Source organism: Malus sylvestris, chromosome 15, assembly GCF_916048215.2.
Source record: "Malus sylvestris chromosome 15, drMalSylv7.2, whole genome shotgun sequence".
Taxonomy (NCBI): domain Eukaryota; kingdom Viridiplantae; phylum Streptophyta; class Magnoliopsida; order Rosales; family Rosaceae; genus Malus; species Malus sylvestris.
In genome coordinates, this window is record NC_062274.1 from 12,188,707 (window position 1) to 12,207,805 (window position 19,099).

General features: G+C 36.2%; 3 protein-coding genes across 4 annotated transcripts; all 3 read right to left on the reverse strand.

The window, feature by feature from the left end:
- Positions 1 to 426: 426 nt before the first annotated feature.
- On the reverse strand, positions 427 to 4,858 carry LOC126603361 (synaptotagmin-5-like). Its single transcript, XM_050270179.1, has 12 exons — positions 4,453 to 4,858; positions 4,308 to 4,355; positions 4,087 to 4,207; positions 3,547 to 3,668; positions 3,342 to 3,443; positions 3,033 to 3,107; positions 2,421 to 2,500; positions 2,146 to 2,296; positions 1,817 to 2,047; positions 1,285 to 1,581; positions 1,023 to 1,136; positions 427 to 895 (listed from the first exon to the last, which is right to left on the reverse strand). Exons 1-12 carry the CDS (start codon positions 4,663 to 4,665, stop codon positions 749 to 751), a joined length of 1,701 nt encoding a protein of 566 aa, XP_050126136.1. The 5' UTR covers positions 4,666 to 4,858; the 3' UTR covers positions 427 to 748.
- Positions 4,859 to 8,424: 3,566 nt separating this feature from the next.
- On the reverse strand, positions 8,425 to 12,623 carry LOC126602209 (uncharacterized). 2 transcript variants are annotated; one of them, XM_050269040.1, is made up of 14 exons: positions 12,410 to 12,623; positions 12,102 to 12,314; positions 11,914 to 12,006; positions 11,712 to 11,828; positions 11,162 to 11,641; positions 10,934 to 11,041; positions 10,760 to 10,858; positions 10,440 to 10,682; positions 10,127 to 10,260; positions 9,873 to 10,031; positions 9,660 to 9,767; positions 9,506 to 9,575; positions 9,335 to 9,430; positions 8,425 to 8,581 (listed from the first exon to the last, which is right to left on the reverse strand). In XM_050269040.1, the coding sequence occupies exons 1-14, from the start codon at positions 12,494 to 12,496 to the stop codon at positions 8,477 to 8,479; spliced, it is 2,112 nt and encodes a 703-aa protein (XP_050124997.1). In that variant the 5' UTR covers positions 12,497 to 12,623; the 3' UTR covers positions 8,425 to 8,476. The 2 variants fall into 2 exon arrangements, with proteins under 2 accessions (XP_050124997.1, XP_050124996.1); XM_050269039.1 differs by having other exon boundaries at positions 10,127 to 10,350.
- An 817-nt stretch (positions 12,624 to 13,440) lies between these two features.
- Positions 13,441 to 17,825, reverse strand: LOC126602670 (uncharacterized). Its single transcript, XM_050269582.1, has 4 exons — positions 17,357 to 17,825; positions 14,118 to 16,612; positions 13,906 to 14,011; positions 13,441 to 13,830 (listed from the first exon to the last, which is right to left on the reverse strand). The coding sequence occupies exons 2-4, from the start codon at positions 16,610 to 16,612 to the stop codon at positions 13,441 to 13,443; spliced, it is 2,991 nt and encodes a 996-aa protein (XP_050125539.1). The 5' UTR covers positions 17,357 to 17,825.
- Between the last annotated feature and the right edge of the window lie 1,274 nt (positions 17,826 to 19,099).

Below are 19,099 nucleotides of genomic sequence, written 5' to 3' on the forward strand. Positions count from 1 at the left end.
CGATGAATAGCCGTTGGATGCCTACACGATTTTAATTTAGTTAATTTTTACAAAGATAATCTTTGAAAGGCGATTTGAAAAATATTGTTCAAATTATCGTGCAACATTGCTGTATAAGAGCTAAGAAGGTTGTCGGCATTTTCCGTACATAAAAAAGATGTGATCTTATGAACTCAAACATGCATTAACATTTCAAATTACTAGAACTAAGTCCCACATAACTGTAATTGGAGAAAAAAAATGCAAGCAAATAAGGGAACCAAGTCGTTGGAGACCACTCAATCAAGTGAGAAAATCCAGCCTAAAAGTAACTTGGTCAAGATGTTTAAGTGTCGCCAAAGCTCACGATGTGGCATCCGATCCTATTAACTTGCATTTTCCGCGGCAGTCAGGCGGGCAGTTCCGTCGTATCGAGGCATAAAAACATGGAATAATACGGGGTAACCAAAGGTGAAGAAGTAGAATCCCGCCTCAAACACACAGGTCGATAATCCGACAATCCAAGCAAACAGTAACCGAGTAATTCCCGGCCGAGGCCGTGAATTTGATTGGTATACATGCTACAACTTCACTACATTTATGACAGGTACTATGAAACAACTATGTACACCATCTGAGTGCTTTCCGTGTTTGTGAATCAACAAGCATGTGTGAAGTGAAGGTGTCTTTGGTGCTTTTTGTATACATCTCCGGGCGGGTAGTACATCGTCCATCTACTGTCATCCATACAACAGTTGTTAGAGATCAATCAAGACTCGCGGTAAATTGGTTGGGCATTCCACTTAAGATGCACGTTCAATTTCCCAGATTTGGCTCCATCTAGCGGTATCGAGTCTTGGTATTCCCCTTCTAAGATGACCCTAGTGAGGGTCAAGATGCATCTGCCCATATAGTCCTGCACAATATGGAAAGGACCTAGGTTAGCACAAGTTCAAAAGTAAAGGTCCAAGCTACCATGAGACACTTTAGAAACGTTGCCACTACGCTCGAAAAACCAAATGGAGAACTGAAAACAATGTTACCTTGCCAAAAGTGTCGTGGTCCCAGACTTCAAGTATGAGCATGTCATGCAATCCATCCTCGACAACAAAGTCGAAAGTTTGATTCCAAACAGGATTCAAGTTATCATTAACAACCTGAGAACAGAAAAAAAAAATTTAAGGATCAACAAAACCTACAGATGAAACAAGGCAGCAATCTCTATGAGGAATCAAAACTACAGGAATAATTTTGTCAAAAGAAGAAAAATAGGTATCCACAGTCTTCTGGCATTCAGAATCTTACCCTAGTTTTGTTTTTCGCTCCTGATTTCTTCAAGGTGAGCACCACATAAGGATCAGCCTTCCCCATCAGATCAACAGGTGGCAAGTCTTCAGCAGATATTATAGTAATAGTTAGTACACCTCTAATTATGACCTCCCTTCTCTTCTGTGCGGCTTCCTTTTCACTTTCAGTAGCATTTGCTCCGTTCATTTCACTTTTAAGTGCCTTTTCCAAAGAGGTCATTGCGGAGTTGGAAGTAAAAGGATTAGCAAAGCCATTCTCCATGCCAAATGGACAATATAACAGCTCCAAATGCACCTAAAACAGAAAGAAAAACATTTAAAAAAAGTGAAATTTTCTTTCAGGATACATCAGAAAGAAAAAACAGCTATAGCGGGTGGGAGCATATAAAATGGTCTTCTAATTTGAAAACCCAATAGCCATCCACAGAAAAGTATAAATTCCAATAGCCAACCATAGTAGGATCCAGAATGCATTTCAAAATTAGTTGCTATTTATTATTGACCCAAGGGATGAATATTAGTCTTCTAACCTGTCCGCGGTTTTTATTATCTCTTTGGAGATCCAAGCTTTTAACCAGCTTCAACCATACATCCTTCACTTTACCAGGCTGAAGTTCACTCAGTTGTACTTGAGCACATCCAATGAGCTCAGACGCCTGAAGTCCCTCATCATCATAAACTTTAACCACCAAATGTTGAGTCGTTTCATCTTCAACTATAAATTCAAAGTGCTCATTCCAGATGGGATTCAAATCGTTGTTCTGTAGAGGAAGACAAAAACATAGAATTTCTTCAAAACCAATTAAAAGAAAAACAAATAAGTAAAATGAATGGATATATAAGAGGATCCGAAATTTACAATTGTTTTGCTTCTTTTCATTCTGTCTGGTAAAGGTCGTATGTACAGTCTTGCAAAGGGATCTGATTTTCCCACCATGTCTTTATTTGTTAACTCCTTTGCCTGCACAAGTTTCACCTCTAGCACTCCGACTGGCTTTAACTCCAGATCACTAACCAAATGAAGTTAATCAAAATATGAAGAAAATAACCATAAACTAAAAACATAAACCATAGAATAAACGATTAACAATATTGATAGGTGAAAGAGGGACAATCCTGTGCGTTCTGCTTTACCTGTAATCCCCGGGCAAAATGGGAAAAATCTTCCGAACAGGCCATGTAATTGAATCCTCAACAGCATCCCGTATGGTCCCCTGTATAAAAAATTTGCATCTCAATTAAACCAAGTATGTATGATAAAACAAATCCTGCATATTATGCGAAACATGCATGATAATCATGCATGAAATAAGACCTATTAAGTCTTTTATTGCTGAAAGACTAGTGGACTACTATACATTTCTCGCAAACTCATCCAGTGCAGCCCTTTCACAATTGGTATTGGTTTAATGTAATTCACAAGCAAGGATCTATGGAACCCCATGTCTGCATATTCCAGACAATAATGGAAACACTACAACCTCATCTTGAACTGAAGGCACACTTTTACGGGAGTATCTGCACTCTGTAATTCTAAATCCTAGCTCTATTGACCAGGTCAATCCTAAATACTGTTTTCCCAACTGATACTTGAAATTTTCACTACAAGCCAGAACATTAAGTATGACATTTACATTTCCAACTCATGCAAGTACTCAAATAAAGATCATGCCACAAGACATTATAAAATCATACATGAGTGCAAGAATCAATTAATGAAAGAAAAATTAATGGAATAGTTCAAACCTCAATTGCATCGGATATCCCAGGTAATGTAGATATGTCGCCACCCACAACCTTAAGCTTAAAATCTAACTTTTTCTGCAAATAAAACAACACAGTTGCTACATTAGTGTTGTTGAGTGTCTCTGGTAATCTAATTGCATAGCTAGCTATTCACTGACAGAATATTTAAATAATCCTACAAATATGCTGTGTTAGTGCAAACCTTCGTCTCTTGGAACTCCCCTTTCATGTGTAAAATAAATTATATTATCTGTACAAAACTTCTCCCTTTAAAATTCTTTTAAACTTGGAACTTGAAATGGATGCTACCTTATTTCTCAATGAATAGCAAACAGCTCCAAAACACGGAAACTCGTCAACCAGAGGCTTAAAAATCAGCCTGAATACCCCCGTGAATCCAATATCTTTCACCTGAAATCGACATATGCAGACACAAAATTGTATATATTATCATCATGAGCTTTGGAAAAAACCTACACTGACTGAAGCAAGTAGGCATTAAGTTGCAGATTACCTGCACCGGTAGTGCTACACCAACTAAAGTCTTGATAGCAAGTATTATACTTGGATTTCCATCCCACTGCATTTCCAACTCCATAGTGATACCGTCACCTCCATCTTCAATTATAGAAACCCCTAATGAAAGAAACAATCTCATTAAAACCCCAACATTAATGAATGCTTATTGCTTTGCAAAACCTTCATTTAAAGCTCCCGTTTTTAATGACACTAAAACCATAACAAAATGGAAGATTTTAATCCGCTATCATCTATAGAATACATACAACAACAACAACAACAACAACAAAGCCTTATCCCAAGCTGTATGAATCTTAGAACCCCATTGCGCTTGGTTTTGTGCCAGTATGTCTATATTAATGAATTATAGATATATTTAGGGATTACCTACACAATCAATGAAGTTGTGGTAAAAAAATAAGGAAATGTGACATCTTTGTGAAAAATAAGGAAAACCCACTTTCCAAACAAGCACAATGAATTGAAAGGAGATAACTTTTTTTTTTTTTTCAATCATTAAATGAATTGAACTCACCTGTAAACTGAGGTGCCACCGTACCAAGAGTAAACTTGGAAAATTTGAGCGAGGACAATATGACTGGTCTATACTGCTCCAGCATTGGCTCCACTGAAGTCTTTATCAGCTCAGACGCTGCCTACACCACCAATTTTAGAAACCCACCTCAAAAGATCATCAAAATTTAACAAACTCATAAAATTTTGAAAAAATTGCAGAAAACCCAGATGGATTTTTACCTCATTGATATAAGGCCACATCTTTTCGAGGTGAGAATTGAGCCATCCCAACTGAAAATTTCAAAGAAAACACATTAGTCCCGGGAGATTCTAGCGAGAGAGAGAGAGAGAGAGAGAGAGAGAGAGAGAAAGAGAGTTGGGAGCTCAACTTCTGGTGGTGAGAGAAGACGACCCAGGAAGGGTAATACTGAGGAGGCAAGAGCTTTCTGGAATCCTCGACGGTCATTCGAGCAAAAGCAGCCACAGTGGTGGCGAGCTCGGACCGGAGCTTGGATCGGTGGTTCTCGAACCGAACAAATATGACGATGATTGCGAGCCCGACAAGTATTCCGAGCACTAATCCGAAAACGAAGGCCATTGGTTTGGTCGAGATTTGGGGATGCTTAGTCGGTTGGTAAGATAAACACAAAGAGAGAGAGAGAGAGAGAGAGAGAGTGGGGGCTGGGGACGGGGGATATGGAGTCGTAAATGCTAATATATATAATTAAGATTATGGAGTGTTAATTAAGGTAATTAATCTCGATTTTCTTAATTTTCTTTGGAGTGATGAGGACTTGGGCGGAGGAATCGGTTGGTGGAGGGCGGGGCAGCTGGCTGTCTCCGGCTGCGAAAGTGAAAGCGAAATTCTTTGCTTTGCCGACAAGACCACAAGTCAATTAAAAAGCAAAGTAAATAATTTAAAATTTCGGATCTCTCTTTTTTTTATTATATATATTTATTTTTCATGCATGAGATGGGAGAAAAAAAAGTTGACGTCGGGCAAGCGACCGTTGGCCATGTGGCAGCTATGCGCCACCTATTTGTTCATGACATCGATCCTTTTGTTTGTATTTCACTCAATCTTATCTTCAAATGAAAAGTAAAACAAAGTCTTGCAATGATGCTTGTTTGAAAATGTTTTTAAAGTGACTGAATGATATTTTTGTGAAATTAATTTATGAAGAAACGCTATATATATGCTTATTGTAGGAAGTATTTAAAGTGTTTTTTCATAATCGATTTGGATTTTTATTAAGAATTGGTTTTAAAATCATTTTCATCAAAATACTTTCAGTCATTTTAAAATCATCTTTAAACGAGTAAACTGAAATTTGATGCTTTAATTGAACGTTTGGAACTTTTTATCTGTATTTTTGTTATTTTTTAGATTGTTTTGAACTTTTGGTTGAGTAATCCATCTTATATCATTTTATTTTGAAAAAGCTCTTATGTATACTTGTTTGAGGTTAAGCCTTCATGAAGCCTATTTTGGGGGAAGGAATACTAAATGTAAAGAAGAAAAAAAGAAGAAATTGGGAAAAGACATGACATTATTGAGTGGAATTTAAAAGAAGAGAAATGCTAAGGAGATTTTTTTCAAAAATGGAACACTACGTGGACTTTTTGTCACCACTTGCACTAATATTGACAGGAAAATTAATGTTAAAGTGTGAGGTGACAGAACCATAAAAATTCTCACTTTAAGAGAATTTCCTCTCAACATTTCTCTTAAAAGAAACGTTGAAAAAAGACCCTAGTCTTTTGGAATTGATTAAGTTAAAAGCCAAAACATCTTTTCCTTTTTAGCCCAATTTGAATGAGAAGCCCATTTTTGTGGGCTCTAAGATGTTTTGGGCCACTTAAGAAATCAATTTGATAAAAACCAAAAACAAAAAAAAAAAAACCCCACCAAGTTTTCCCAAATCATACCACACAAGAGATTGCTCTCAATAACTTCAACAAAACACGATCCCATGTATATTGGGCCATTTCTGGACACACTGCAGATTGGAGTGGAAACTTTATGTGGATATCAACTCTTCCAATTCGTGTTAAATAGACGGCCCAAAACTAAGCAAATTGCTTTTCAGTTAATGGAGAGCTATATTGTCATCATTAGGCTTCTTAGTTCTTGTGGTCGAGTTTTAAACCCTATATACATGTCGTAGTTTATGAACAATTAATACATCGCATAACGCATCCTAACGATTGAAAAGGAAATACGGTAAATGAAATTTGTGGTTTTTTTTATTCGATGTTTTTCTTGCTGCAAATTCTTAACACGCTGGAATTTGAAGATGTGACTCTGGAGTGCTTTCTTCATGATATCAGGTTGTTAGTTGCTCAAATTGGTGTCTGTCGTGAACTTTCTTTTTGTCAAACGTTCTGGGAACATGGCAGCTCATAAGGTTGCTGCATTTACTGCTTTGCATGGAATTTTTCTATTTGGAACGTTCTTGCCTAGATTTCTTGTTTAATACCCCTGCGGAAGATGTAAACATTTATATTCGTCTTTATTAAATTCTATCTTTCGACAAAAATAAAAAAATAAAAAACTAAAAACTAAGGGCTTGTTTGCTATCCTATTTGAATTTTTTTTATCATTTCTCAAAACATTTTTTAAGAACATTTCTTGAAAACAATTTTCTTTAAGATTAAAAAACTTGATTGGTTTGCGATTTAAAATTTTTAAATCTTACGACTTAAACTAGACAAAAAAATCTAAAGAGAGCGGGTCGCATGAGAGGGAGAAAGATGAGAGATGAGGAAATAAAGTAAGAGATGATTGAAGGAAAAAGAAAGAAGGGAGAGTATCAGACGAGATGGAGAGGAAGATGAGTGAGAGAATGAAGATAGCGGATTAATGTAGAGACAAAAGAGGTAAAAAAAAAAATTAAAAAAAAAAGGAAAGAGAAATAAGAAACTATATTTTTGAGTTAATCTTGAGTTTAGTTTTTGAAAATAATCTTACCAAACAAGTTTTTAAGGCCTAAAACTTGAAATTTATTTTTGAGTTTAAAAATTTGGATTCAGGTAGAGTACCAAACAGACCCTACAAGATTGTAAATTCCTCAAATTCAGCAGGTGTCAAGGTTTAAGGTTTAGCCTAATAATTTAGAAAGTACTAGGTAATGACAACCACTTATATTTTGCCTTGGGCACGCGATCCTAGATGGGCCCTACATGTTCCATTTTGTTCGTTAAGTTGGGATTTTTACAAAAATGGACGAGAATATTTGATGCGATATGGCACGTGCTGAAGAACGAATGAAGAGACGACGCCGTACGGGGGTCGCGTCGAGACATGTGTTAGCCGCGCAAAAGAACCAACACCTCAGCGCTCCGCCACACGTACCACCACGGGGCCCACACGTGCGAAGTTTCCACGTCCTGCGCTCGCGCCTACGTTTTCTGCATGAGGACAACCGCATGCGGCCTCGCATCAACACTTCGCGCACTCAACCACACCACGTGTTGTGCACGTGACTTTTTTTTGTCTTTTTCTTTTCAGGGGTCATATGTTTTTTGTTTTGTTTATTATCATTTTTTATCTATTTTAGTTCGAAATTACTAATTTTCTAATATTTGATTTCTACTTTTAGTTATAAATTATGAATTTGACTGTAATAATTACATATATTTAATACAATTATCATGCAACTGCTGAGATGATGATTGTATATAATACATTTATGTGATATGCAGAGAAATGTTAATGGGGCTTCACTACTACAAATTTTTACATACATGACGCATTTTATGGGTCATGTTAAAAGTTTAATGACACAAGGGTTTAGCGTCATCTTTGTGGGTGTCATTAAAGATATTTTTAATGACGTTGAAAGAATGTCATGTATTACTTTTAAGGACGCCTAACAAGCGTCATTGAATTAAGAACTTGTGTCATCTATTACCATTTAAGACATGAAATAAGTGTCATAAACATAGGAATAAGCGTCATGATATACTAATCATGACATACACACAGTGTCATGTATAGCTTTTAGAGACACCTAACAAGCGTCATTGAATTAAAAACGCGTGTCATCTATTTCAATTTGAGATGCAGAATATGTGTCATAAACAGAGGAATGAGCGTCATGGTATAGTAAACATGACATCTGTATAGCGTCATTTACCATAGCACTGCAGTGTCATTGAATATTACCAACGACACACAAAGCGTGTCATAAACGATTCAATACATGTCCTAAAATATGTATGATGACATATAAGAAGACTTACATAATTCATCCAAGAAGCAAGATATTTACCTCAAATTAAACAGTATTGCTTCATAAATTTGTAATTCATCCACTACCAAAGTATTACAAAAAACAATATAATGTGTAGAGTTTCCTACTAAAATAAAACTATAAGTTCACTTAATTTAAAATTTCACAAACCAGCTAATCTAGTGTTTCATCTATTGGGATGAAGTCATCAACATACTCAGCCCACTCTATTCTTAACGCATCAATTTCATGTTGAGTGTATGTAGCTTTTTCTTTGAACTGCAACAAATCACAACCAAAGAGAACATGTCAGGACAAAAACTAATTTCAATCATTTAACTAATAAGGAGGTGGTCAATTAGCATCAACTAGCCCAGAAAGAACAAGGGTTCTCTAGTCGTATTTTTCGCTAATGTGTTTTTTTTTTTCCACTTGGTATAGAGCTAATAAAACGTCAAGCGGTCTAGCAAAAGATTTAAACTTTAAAGGCCTCATCTTGATGGTAAATAACACCAAGCTCAAACACAACATGGCTTAACAAAATCAGCTCTGAACCTATTTATTTATCACATTCAAACGTAAACAAAAGATAGACTAGCATTACAATTTTATTGAAGACAAAAAAAAAAAAATCAAGAATTAGAATCTGAATCCAGACAAGAAAAAAAAAACAAACTCATTGATGACTTGAATCAACTCAATACACGAATACCTAGGATGGTTTTGAAGAGCTAAAATCCAATTGGGCATCTTTTGGAAGATTCAAAAGTTCCAATTTCTATTGTAATTAACTTTAATTAAACACTACAAATCACGCTAACAACAATCCATCTCATCATCAATAGTGTGAACATTCAAGTAATTTAGTTCAGTTATGCCGATTTCCTTCATGGGTTGCCAATGATTTGAGTAAAACCCATGGTTAGCTGTAAATTAATTTGCCTGAACTATAAATTACCTACAAAGAACTAATACTAATAAGATAGTAGCGAATACACCCGCTTAAGTGCTCTTTGTAATAGTAGTACTAACCTTGGTAATAATTGAGCAGTTTGGATCATTAATGATTTCCTTCATGTATTTCATCACATAATATCCACATTCTACAGTTCCTTCTTGCAAAGGGCACTGCATATACAAATAAAAAAGAATAAAATGTAAGTTAGTCAGATTAATTTAAAGTCAAAACACAATGTTCCTTACCTTTACTACTTTCCAATTGATGTTTTTTCGACCCTTTATTCCCTTTTGAGCTTTAAACATCTTCAGTGCTCTGCACATAGAGGATAAGAACACATGAATATATACAAATCTTGAAATGCATGAAATAAAGACAAACATATATCCAAATACTTACAGTTCAACAATGTCCTTCATTCCAGGATCTATCTGTATCCAATTAAGCGAGTCCATATAATACACTAATTCCTCATAGGGGTCAATAATAGCCAACAACCAATGAAACCTACAAAACATAGATAATTGCATTCTTTATTACACAATGGTCAACTACTGATCTGTTAGGAACAAAAAATTCAAAACACATAGTACTAATAACCCTTTGTTATACGGAGCAAAAATTAATTGTCCTTTTTTGCAGTTCTGTAATCTAAGAGCCAGTGCATTTGATCTTTGTTCCTTTCTGCCAGCCTTTTGAGAGATTCTGCCAGGATCTACAAATCCAAACAATCCATCAAGATTGTTCTTCTTCAACGTTGACCAAAGTTGCCTACAAAAAAATGAGGCAATTAGTATCTTATCATTACCCAATGTGGATTGCATGCAATAGATTGTATTGTATATAAATTTAAGATTATGTCAAACCTGATGTAAATTGAAATGCAAACAGTCGATATTTCAGCCATAGAACAAAATTGAATGATGTCATCTCCACCAATAAATGTTGTGTGCTCATTTCCAAATAGATCAGATTCCATGATGATAGGCACTGTAACATCCTTATGCATGTTTTGAGCTATGAGCATAAGTGAACGTAAAGCCAAAGGTTGTTTTTGGGATCTTTGTCTGAGGGGAGGATTCGTTCTCGACTTTGCATAGATAGATTAATATAGTGAAATGAGACATATTAGTACTATAATTTTTTCCACATATTCATAAGAAAATGACGTAGGAGTACCTCATCATTTGTCACAACAAGATGCCGTGGCCAAGCTACGTGACTCCCAATTGCTTGTTTGATATTCACAGCTTCACAACTAGGTATTGGAAGAAGAGCATCTTCTTTAATTGCTACATCAATAGAAACACGTAGATTCATAGGCCCAAGTGGAACTCCATGTATTGGCCCGTCTAATGGAATGACTGATCCATATGCAACAATGTTACTAGCAGTGTCTATAGCGAGCTTGCACTGTTGTACCTTAAAAAAATATTTCATTAATAATCAACTACTGTTGGGATTATAGCATAAATAGGGAAGACATAAAAGGCATGTACCTTCTTGATATCAGATATTTTTTCCATGGAATTTGCAATTTTGTTTGTCTCATTATTGATGTTCACATCATATATGTTCTGTTGGTCACTTTGCTTTACCTTGAAAAATTAAATTAAATTAATAATCGCTACTTAAAATAGCCAAGAAGAACAAATACTGCAATGACTATGTACCTTGAAATACTTCTTGATATCACTTTCTTTTTCGTTTGAATTTGCAATTTTGTTCGTCTTTTCCATGATGTTCAAATCAGATATTTCCTGCATATCCTTTTGCTTGACCTAAGAAAAGTAAACTTAGATTAACATGCTACTATTATAGTTAAGAAGAACGAAACTTGCATGACTAGTACATACCTTCATAGCTTCAATCTTATCCATGGTTTTAGTATTCTTGCTAACCTTTTGTTTCACTCTCTTCTTAGACATGATTTCCGGCACATCGTCATGTTTCGCTCTCTTCTTAGACATGATTTCCACCAGATCACCCTGTTTCACTTTCTCAGTAGATGTTTCATTTTTTTCTTTCTTTGCTGTGCAACTAGCTTTCTCAGAAATATGATTGGACTGTACCACATTAGATTGGACTAACTCTTGCATCTTGCTCAACTGATCTGGAGTTAACAAAGAAGCAATCAAATTGAACTTCTTATTTAACTCCTCAATGTGTAAACTTTGCTGCTCCAAATGTGTTTGCATCATTTGTTGTTGACTCGATTGAGTTTTGCATCTTGGAGTCTTGAAGTACAATTTATGACTGATGCCAGTTCCAACACCTCTTACACGACCCGAATATTCAGGTGTTTCCAAAGCAATTGTCAATATGTCATTACTACCAGACGTTCGCAAAGTCCCATCTTCAACGGCCTTAGTTACTTCATCCTATAACAATTGGCATTAGTATGAAATACATCAATTAAGTATCTTTCCCAACCTTACACATAAAACTTACTATTTTATCAGCGCGTACTTTCACCATCTCATTCGTATAGTTTCCCTTTTTATCAACACGCCCAAGCTTCCAAAGCACTGATCGGTCAATGTCAGCAGTGATTCCATAAGCTGATTTCTATTTGGATGAACATATCAAAATTAGATCAGATAGTTTTTATTTGTATGATAATTAAATGAATACAAAAGAAACAGGACATTACTATTTGTTCTTCCAATCTTGCATAGCCTTTTCTAGAAAGTCGATGAGGGTACTTATGCTTAGCTCGCCTCCTCGATTGTTCTTCATGGATTTTCTATCAAATGCAATTCAATAATTAGTCTTTAATAATAGCAAAACACAATATTTACCAAATGCTTCTTACTTAATTTTGAAATCATATATACGTACCATATGCTTCTCTGTCAATCTCGACCTCACAAATTCATCCCATACCGGCTGACGAATGAAATCATAGATTTCTGGTGGTTTCTTTAAGACTTCAGGTTGATCTTTGAACTTTAATATGTACTCACATGTTAGACTACTCTTGAACGTTCGCCATGTCTTTGCAGCACTCTTCAAAACATCCGCTCTGCTGTTTGAATGTACTATAAAGGCTTTCTACAAATGCATAATAGAAATTAATCATTACTTTCACAAAGTCGTACAGATGTAAAAGCTTTTTTTTTTTTTTGTTTAATTTTTTGGAGACATACCTGGACCATGTCCCAAATCTTTTTTTTATAAGATGACTCTACTTCTTTCCAAGTTGGAATTGTAATTGGAACTGTGGTACGCGCCATAACACCAATAAAACTAGCTAGTTTTGCTCCTGCAAGTCCACACGGTTGTCCTTTACTGTTATATCCAACCTCCAACCGATCCCCATCACTTCTACCTTGCACCAACTCTTGCAATTGAGTTGCACCTCTTGGTTTCCTTGTTACAAAATCTTGTTCATCTTCGTCTGAATCTGTCATTTCATCAAGATATTCTGCAAGATTCATTTAAAATCAAGACAATGATCAAATTAGTAAGATGAGGAAGAAAGAAATATAAAGAACCTTAAAGGTAATGTTTGGTTCCTTCAATGAACCTTAAACGGATAGGCTCATGCCAATATTTGGTTGAGGAAGAAAGAAAAATAAAGAAATAGGGCAATTGACCATTCTCCAAAATCATAAAACCAACCTTCATTCAATTCAATTCCAATGTTCATTTCAATAAACAAATACTCCCTAAGTGACAATTGTCAATACTCGAAAAAACATAACAACATGAATTCAACTCCCATTTCCACAAACATTTTCATCATACTTCATCTCAGCCTAATAATCTCTAAAAAATTAAGCCTTACCAATAAGTAACAACTAAACAAGATAAATCCAAAAGTATGGAGAAAATATAAAGTCCTAATGTAATTTTAAAATATGCATTCAACATAGCATTCAATAACATATGAAATAGAGTAGATATTCCTCTGAGTGATATACTATGTATTTTCAACCCAAATGCCTTCGCAGTCATCCCGCATGTAGATATCATCAGACTCCTCAGTTAGTACATCAAATGACTCAACGGGTGGCAATTTAGTAGTAAGACATTCACATTCAATTATAGTATCTCCTAGCTCATCATCATGTAGCCAATCATACTGAGGCCCTGGCAGTACAACCGACCACCTTGAATCCTCTGGATCTGCAATGTAAAATATCTGCTTCACTTGAGTAGCTAAAACAAAACTATCTTACTTATGTCCAATTTTGTTGAGGTCAATTAATTTGATCCCAAACTCTTCTAATCTGATGCCACTTTTATTTTCAACCCAATCACACTTAAATACTACACGCGTGAATGCGTTATAATTAAGTTCCCATATCTCTTGAATCACCCCATAAAAAGTCATATCTGCGATAATAGGATTCTTATCCTTAGCGCTTGAAATTTGCATCGTATTGGCCACTAAGCTTACTCCACTATTTTGAGTAACTTGTGAATCATCACGAGACTTAGTGTGAAAATTACAACCATTAACGGAATATCCAGAATATTTTGTTACTTCATCTCGAGGGCCATGTGCTATCCATCTCAAGGTTTCGGATATGTGATTATTAGGGACATTAAGCTCATCCTCAACCTGCATATGTTTGCATAATTAGTTTGAGTTCATAAACAAAACTGTTAGTACATAAGTACAATGCGAGTTTAATACCTTTTTTTGCAGCCAATAAATGAAAGTTCGATTATGTTCATCCTGAAGCCACTTCAAATTTTTTGATTTTTTGGGGTGCTCCTTAATCAAGGATTTCTTATGCTCCCTGATAATTAACATTGAGTTGGTCAAAAGGATAGGAAATGTTGTAAGTAAATGAAAAAATAATGCTAAGTTAAACTATATAAATGAGTATGAGTGGTTGAACTTACTTGATATAAGGTTCCACTTCAAGTGTGTTATCCAAAACATAGTGATGTGCTTGCTGCCAATACTTTTTATCCGCCTTCAAAAATTTTCCAGCCGATAATGGATGGCCAACATCTTTATGATGTGAACGAATCTTCAACGGAATTCCAATTGGGTCTACCCCTGATAAATACTCGCTACAAACCTCTATAGCTTCTTCTGCAATATAACATTCAACCATACAACCCTCTGGACGATATTTATTTCTCACATAACCCTTTAATATTTTCATGTACCTTTCAAAAGGGTACATCCAACGAAAATAAACCGGGCCACATAAGCGAACTTCCCTAACCAAGTGCACTGTGAGATGGACCATTATATCAAAAAACGAAGGTGGAAAAATCTTTTCAAGCAAGCACAAAGTAATCACCAACTCACTTTGTATTTCATCTAACCTTAAAACATCAACTGTTTTGCTGCATAAGTGACTAAAGAATAGACAAAATCTGGTGATAGCATATCTTACATGCTTTGGCAGTACTGCACGAAGTGCCACAGGAAGTAGTTGCTGCATAAGTATATGACAATCATGAGATTTAAGATTAAACAGTTTCAGCTCCTCCATTGACACAAGGTTTCTGAAATTTGAAGAATATCCTGATGGGACCTTGAGTTCGGACAATGCTTTGCAAACTGAAATCTTCTCAGCCTTAGATAATGTATAAGGTGCTGGGGGAAGAAATGTTTTGTTATTTCCATGTTTTGGTGCCAAATTCGTACGTAGACCCAAAGCAATTAGATCATTCCGGGCTGCGACGCCATCCTTTGTTTTTCCAGGAATGTTAAGTAATGTACCATAGATACTCTCACAAACATTTTTCTCAATGTGCATAACATCTAAACAATGTCGAACATGGAGTGACTTCCAATATGGTAAATCAAAGAAGATTGACTTCTTTTTCCAACGAGTTTGAGCATCAGCCTTTTTATCAATTACTTTTGCCTTTGTTCCACTCCTCACCTTCCTTTTTCCAAGGAGATTTACATTCTTCTTACCCCATGATATTTTGATTCCTTCAACTTCATGCAATATTTCTTCCCCGCTCAACGGAGATGGAGCTAACCCAAACTCTTGAGTACCATCAAATGGTTTTTTTTGTTGTCGGTAATGATGATTTTGTGGTAGGAATCTTCTATGACCAGTAAAGATTACCTTTCTCCCTAACTTTAGCCATTTAGAAGATGTTCTATCACCACATATAGGGCATCCAGAGTATCCTTTCACACTACACCCACATAAGTTTCCATAAGCAGGAAAGTCATTGATGGTCCATAATAACACAGCCCTTAACATAAAGTTCTCCTTATTGTATGCATCATAAGTTTCAACACCAATCTCCCATAGAGTTTTTAAGTCATCAATAAGTGGTGCCATATAAACGTCAATATCATTACCTGGTTGCTTAGGGCCGGATATTAACAGTGTTAACATCATAAATTTTCGCTTCATGCATAACCATGGTGGAAGGTTGTAAGTGACCATAATCACTGGCCAACAACTATATCTACTGCTTAAAGCACTATGGGGATTAATCCCATCTGTTGAAATTGCTAGTCGGAGATTTCTTGGGTCATCACCAAATTCTGGCCACATGTGGTCAACAAGCTTCCATGAGGGAGAGTCAGCCGGATGACGCAACTTACCATCAACTTCTCTATCTTGGGCATGCCATATCAAATTCTTTGCTGTCTTGCTATTATAAAACATTCTTTGAAATCTTGGAATAGGGGGAAAATACCATAGTACCTTTGCAGGTACCCCCTTACTAGGCTCCCTAGAACTTTTGTTAACCTTCCATCTAGAAAAACCACATGTAGGACATGCAATTGCATCTAAATGCTCTTTCCTGTATAGGATGCAATCATTGGGGCATGCATGTATTTTTTCGTACTCAATTCCGAGAGAAAACAATGTTTTTTTTGCTTCATACACAGAGGGGGGTATTTCATTCTTCTGTGGGAGCAAAACTCCTAAAAATTCTAGTAAATCTGCAAATAGTTTATCACTACACCCATTCTTTGCTTTTATATTGTACAATCTGACCAAGGTTGATAACTTTGTGAAGTTTGAACCAGGGTATACAGGCTTCTCTGCATCCTCTAACAACTTCTCAAATTGTTTAGGATTTGACGCAAAATGATCATAAGCTGCTTCCACCATCCCGATAATGTTATCTTCAACTATTTCTTCCCGATTACTCATTTTCTCATTCTTACTATCTGGAACAGCTTCTCCATGCCAATACCATGTACAATAACTTTGATCTATACCATTGAAAAAGAGATCCTCTCTTATCTCTTTAACCGTCCTTGATTTAATGTTACCACATTTTAGGCACGGACAACGTATGTAGTTAATATCAGTAGCGTGAAGCATCGCATAATTCAAAAAGTTTTCAACCCCTTCAGAATACATTTGTGATCTTCTATCCATAGACATCCAAGATTTATCCATCTAAAACAGATTGTAAATGCAAGCCAAAGGTCAAGTACGTATGTGTGTGTAAATGCAGGCTAAAGATAAAAAAGAATTTATTACTTCTTGAATTATTTACAGCTATAGTAAATGCAAGCCAAAGGTCACGTATTGTGTGTGTGCACATAGATTTGCATGTACATATGTGTGTGTGTATAGCAGCGTATAAATAGACGAGAGTGAATTCAAGACAAACTGAACATAAAGCTCATTTATCCAATGTGCACTTGTGGGTTAGATATGTGTGTCTGTCTACCTACAAACAATTGAATGCATTGATAGACACCATACTGCTATTAGCCAACACGAGTTATTATGTCCAGTTCATATGTCACATAAGACCATAAACAGAGCTTATGAGGAGTTTTATCAAACATGTGGTGTGCTATAAGCACCAACTCCCACAAGAACACACAATCTAAAGATTAAAAAAAAAACAAGAAGATAAAAGTAATAGTTAATCTAATTCAGAATTGGTATTAAGGGGATGACAAAGTTATTAAAAAAAAAAAAAAAAAAAACAACGATCATGGCAATGACTAACCAAATCAAATCAAATAATCAATCTCAACTACAATTTGTACAACAACTACTTTAGCAAATGACAAGGCTAAACTAAAATCTGTCCAGCCACATAGCTCCAAATAATCCATACAACTTCACAAAAGAGATTAATATATAAATTATTTTCTAGAAAACCCATAACCATTCCAACAAACTTACCTTACACAATTAGGTTTTGAGTGAAATTTGGGGAAGACAATCAATCTGGTTGATGAAGGCTGGGCGTCCCAGAGAGAGAGAGAAAGAGAGGGAGAGATAGAAAGACAGTGAGTGTTCGTGATGAAGACTCTGTGATGAAGACTCTGGGCGTCCCAGAGAGAGAAAGACAGGGAGAGATAGAAAGACAGGGAGTCTTCCGCCATGAGTCGTGAGGGTTGATATTTCATTCTCTATCTGGGAGTTGGCCTGGGACTGGGAGACTGGGAGTGGGTTGGGTAGTGGAGCAAATGAGTCGTGAGGGTTGGGAAGTTTTGATGAATTCGCATACCAGTCTTTTATTTTAGTTGCGTTTATAAATCTTTCCCGTTGGTTTTTTTAGTTGCGTCATCGATTTATTTTAATAACGTTTTTAATAAAAAAATGTCATTAAAAATTTTAATAAGTGTCATAAAAGCTCTATTTTGTAGTAGTGCTTTTTCAAAAGTGGAACTCTCCATTGACTCTATGTCAACTCATGTTTTTGGCAAAATGTTTATAATGTTGGCATGTGAATTTATGTTAAACTGCGAGATAACAAATAGTACATGAATAGTCCCACTTTTGAAAAAGTCTCCTTAACATTCCTAAAGTAGCAAAATAACAATTTAGTTATAAAATAGTATTTTTTTTAAATTCTCGAACGATTATAATTTATATTAGGTGCTCAATAAAAACAAGGAACTAGTTGTGTTACAAAGTGATTTTTTTTGAAAGACAATTGATATTTAATTAAAAAGGTAAAATGTCGTACCCAGTGCACAAGGCTCCCGCTTTACGCAGGGTCTGGGAGAGGTGAATGTCGGCTAGCCTTACCCCCATTTATGGAGAGGTTGCTCCCAAGGCTCGAACCCGAGACCTACCGCTCATGGGCGAAGGCACTTGCCATCGCACCAAGTGCGACCTCTTACAATTGATATTTAATTAACGAGGAAAAAAGGAAAATTCATTTAGTACTACTGTTCGAAAATAGTTTTATTTTTTTGTAAGCGAGAAATTTTAGTTTTGATTCTTGTATATGACAAATTTGATATCAAATTATTATAACTTGTGTGCTTTAGTCGATCTATACTCTTAATATAAATATAACATTGTATTGCCGGAGCCGGGGGTGTTGATGCGGGAGTGGCTATTATCGGTTGTTGAGACTCAAAAGACTAAGTTTGAACTGGTTTGTATTGTTCTCTGGGGCATGTGGCAGGCTAGGAATTCCCTGGTATGGGAGGGGCAGCGTGGGAAGCCAATGGAAGTGGTTCAGAATGTGGTGAGTTGGTATCAAGTGTTTCTGGCAGCCCAGGTGGTGCCGAGGGTCTCTAGACCGGTTTCTCAACTTAAATGGATGGCTCCCACTGGTTGGAGTGGAGTTCTGGGGGTGTGGAAGTGGTGTTACAGGATGGGATATGGGGCAGTTTATAGCACCGGGGGCATAATTCGAGGCTATCTTGGAGGGACTTCGGTTGGTGGGGAGGTTGCAGATTAGACGGGTTATTGTGGAGAGTGACTATGCGCTTGCTATTGCTGCTATTAATAACTATTCCCCGGATTTGTCCAAGTTTGGTTTGCTAGTGGAGGATGTCAAGTTTATGGCAGAGTTGGTTTTCCCGGTCCAGTTTGTGCATGTGCCAAGATCTTGTAATGGGGTTGCCCATGGATTAGCCAAGTTTGCCATCTCCATTGGTAATGAATTGTATGGTTAGGGGATCCTCT

What these genes read in the sequence shown, in the direction of transcription:
- LOC126603361 (XM_050270179.1), bottom strand. Translation starts at nt 4,665, where the DNA reads ATGGCCTTCGTTTTCGGATTAGTGCTCGGAATACTTGTCGGGCTCGCA. An exon ending in TGAAAAGAAGCAAAACAATT is followed by an intron (nt 2,048 to 2,145) that starts GTAAATTTCGGA and finishes CTTCCTCTACAG; the next exon opens with AACAACGATTTGAATCCCAT. An exon ending in ACCACGACACTTTTGGCAAG is followed by an intron (nt 896 to 1,022) that starts GTAACATTGTTT and finishes CATATTGTGCAG; the next exon opens with GACTATATGGGCAGATGCAT.
- LOC126602209 (XM_050269039.1), bottom strand. Translation starts at nt 12,496, where the DNA reads ATGGCGCGTACCACAGTTCCAATTACAATTCCAACTTGGAAAGAAGTA. An exon ending in GATTGACAGAGAAGCATATG is followed by an intron (nt 12,007 to 12,101) that starts GTACGTATATAT and finishes TGCATTTGATAG; the next exon opens with AAAATCCATGAAGAACAATC. An exon ending in GGACAATTAATTTTTGCTCC is followed by an intron (nt 9,768 to 9,872) that starts GTATAACAAAGG and finishes TATGTTTTGTAG; the next exon opens with GTTTCATTGGTTGTTGGCTA.
- LOC126602670 (XM_050269582.1), bottom strand. Translation starts at nt 16,612, where the DNA reads ATGGATAAATCTTGGATGTCTATGGATAGAAGATCACAAATGTATTCT. An exon ending in GAAGTGGAACCTTATATCAA is followed by an intron (nt 14,012 to 14,117) that starts GTAAGTTCAACC and finishes GTTAATTATCAG; the next exon opens with GGAGCATAAGAAATCCTTGA. An exon ending in TTTATTGGCTGCAAAAAAAG is followed by an intron (nt 13,831 to 13,905) that starts GTATTAAACTCG and finishes AAACATATGCAG; the next exon opens with GTTGAGGATGAGCTTAATGT.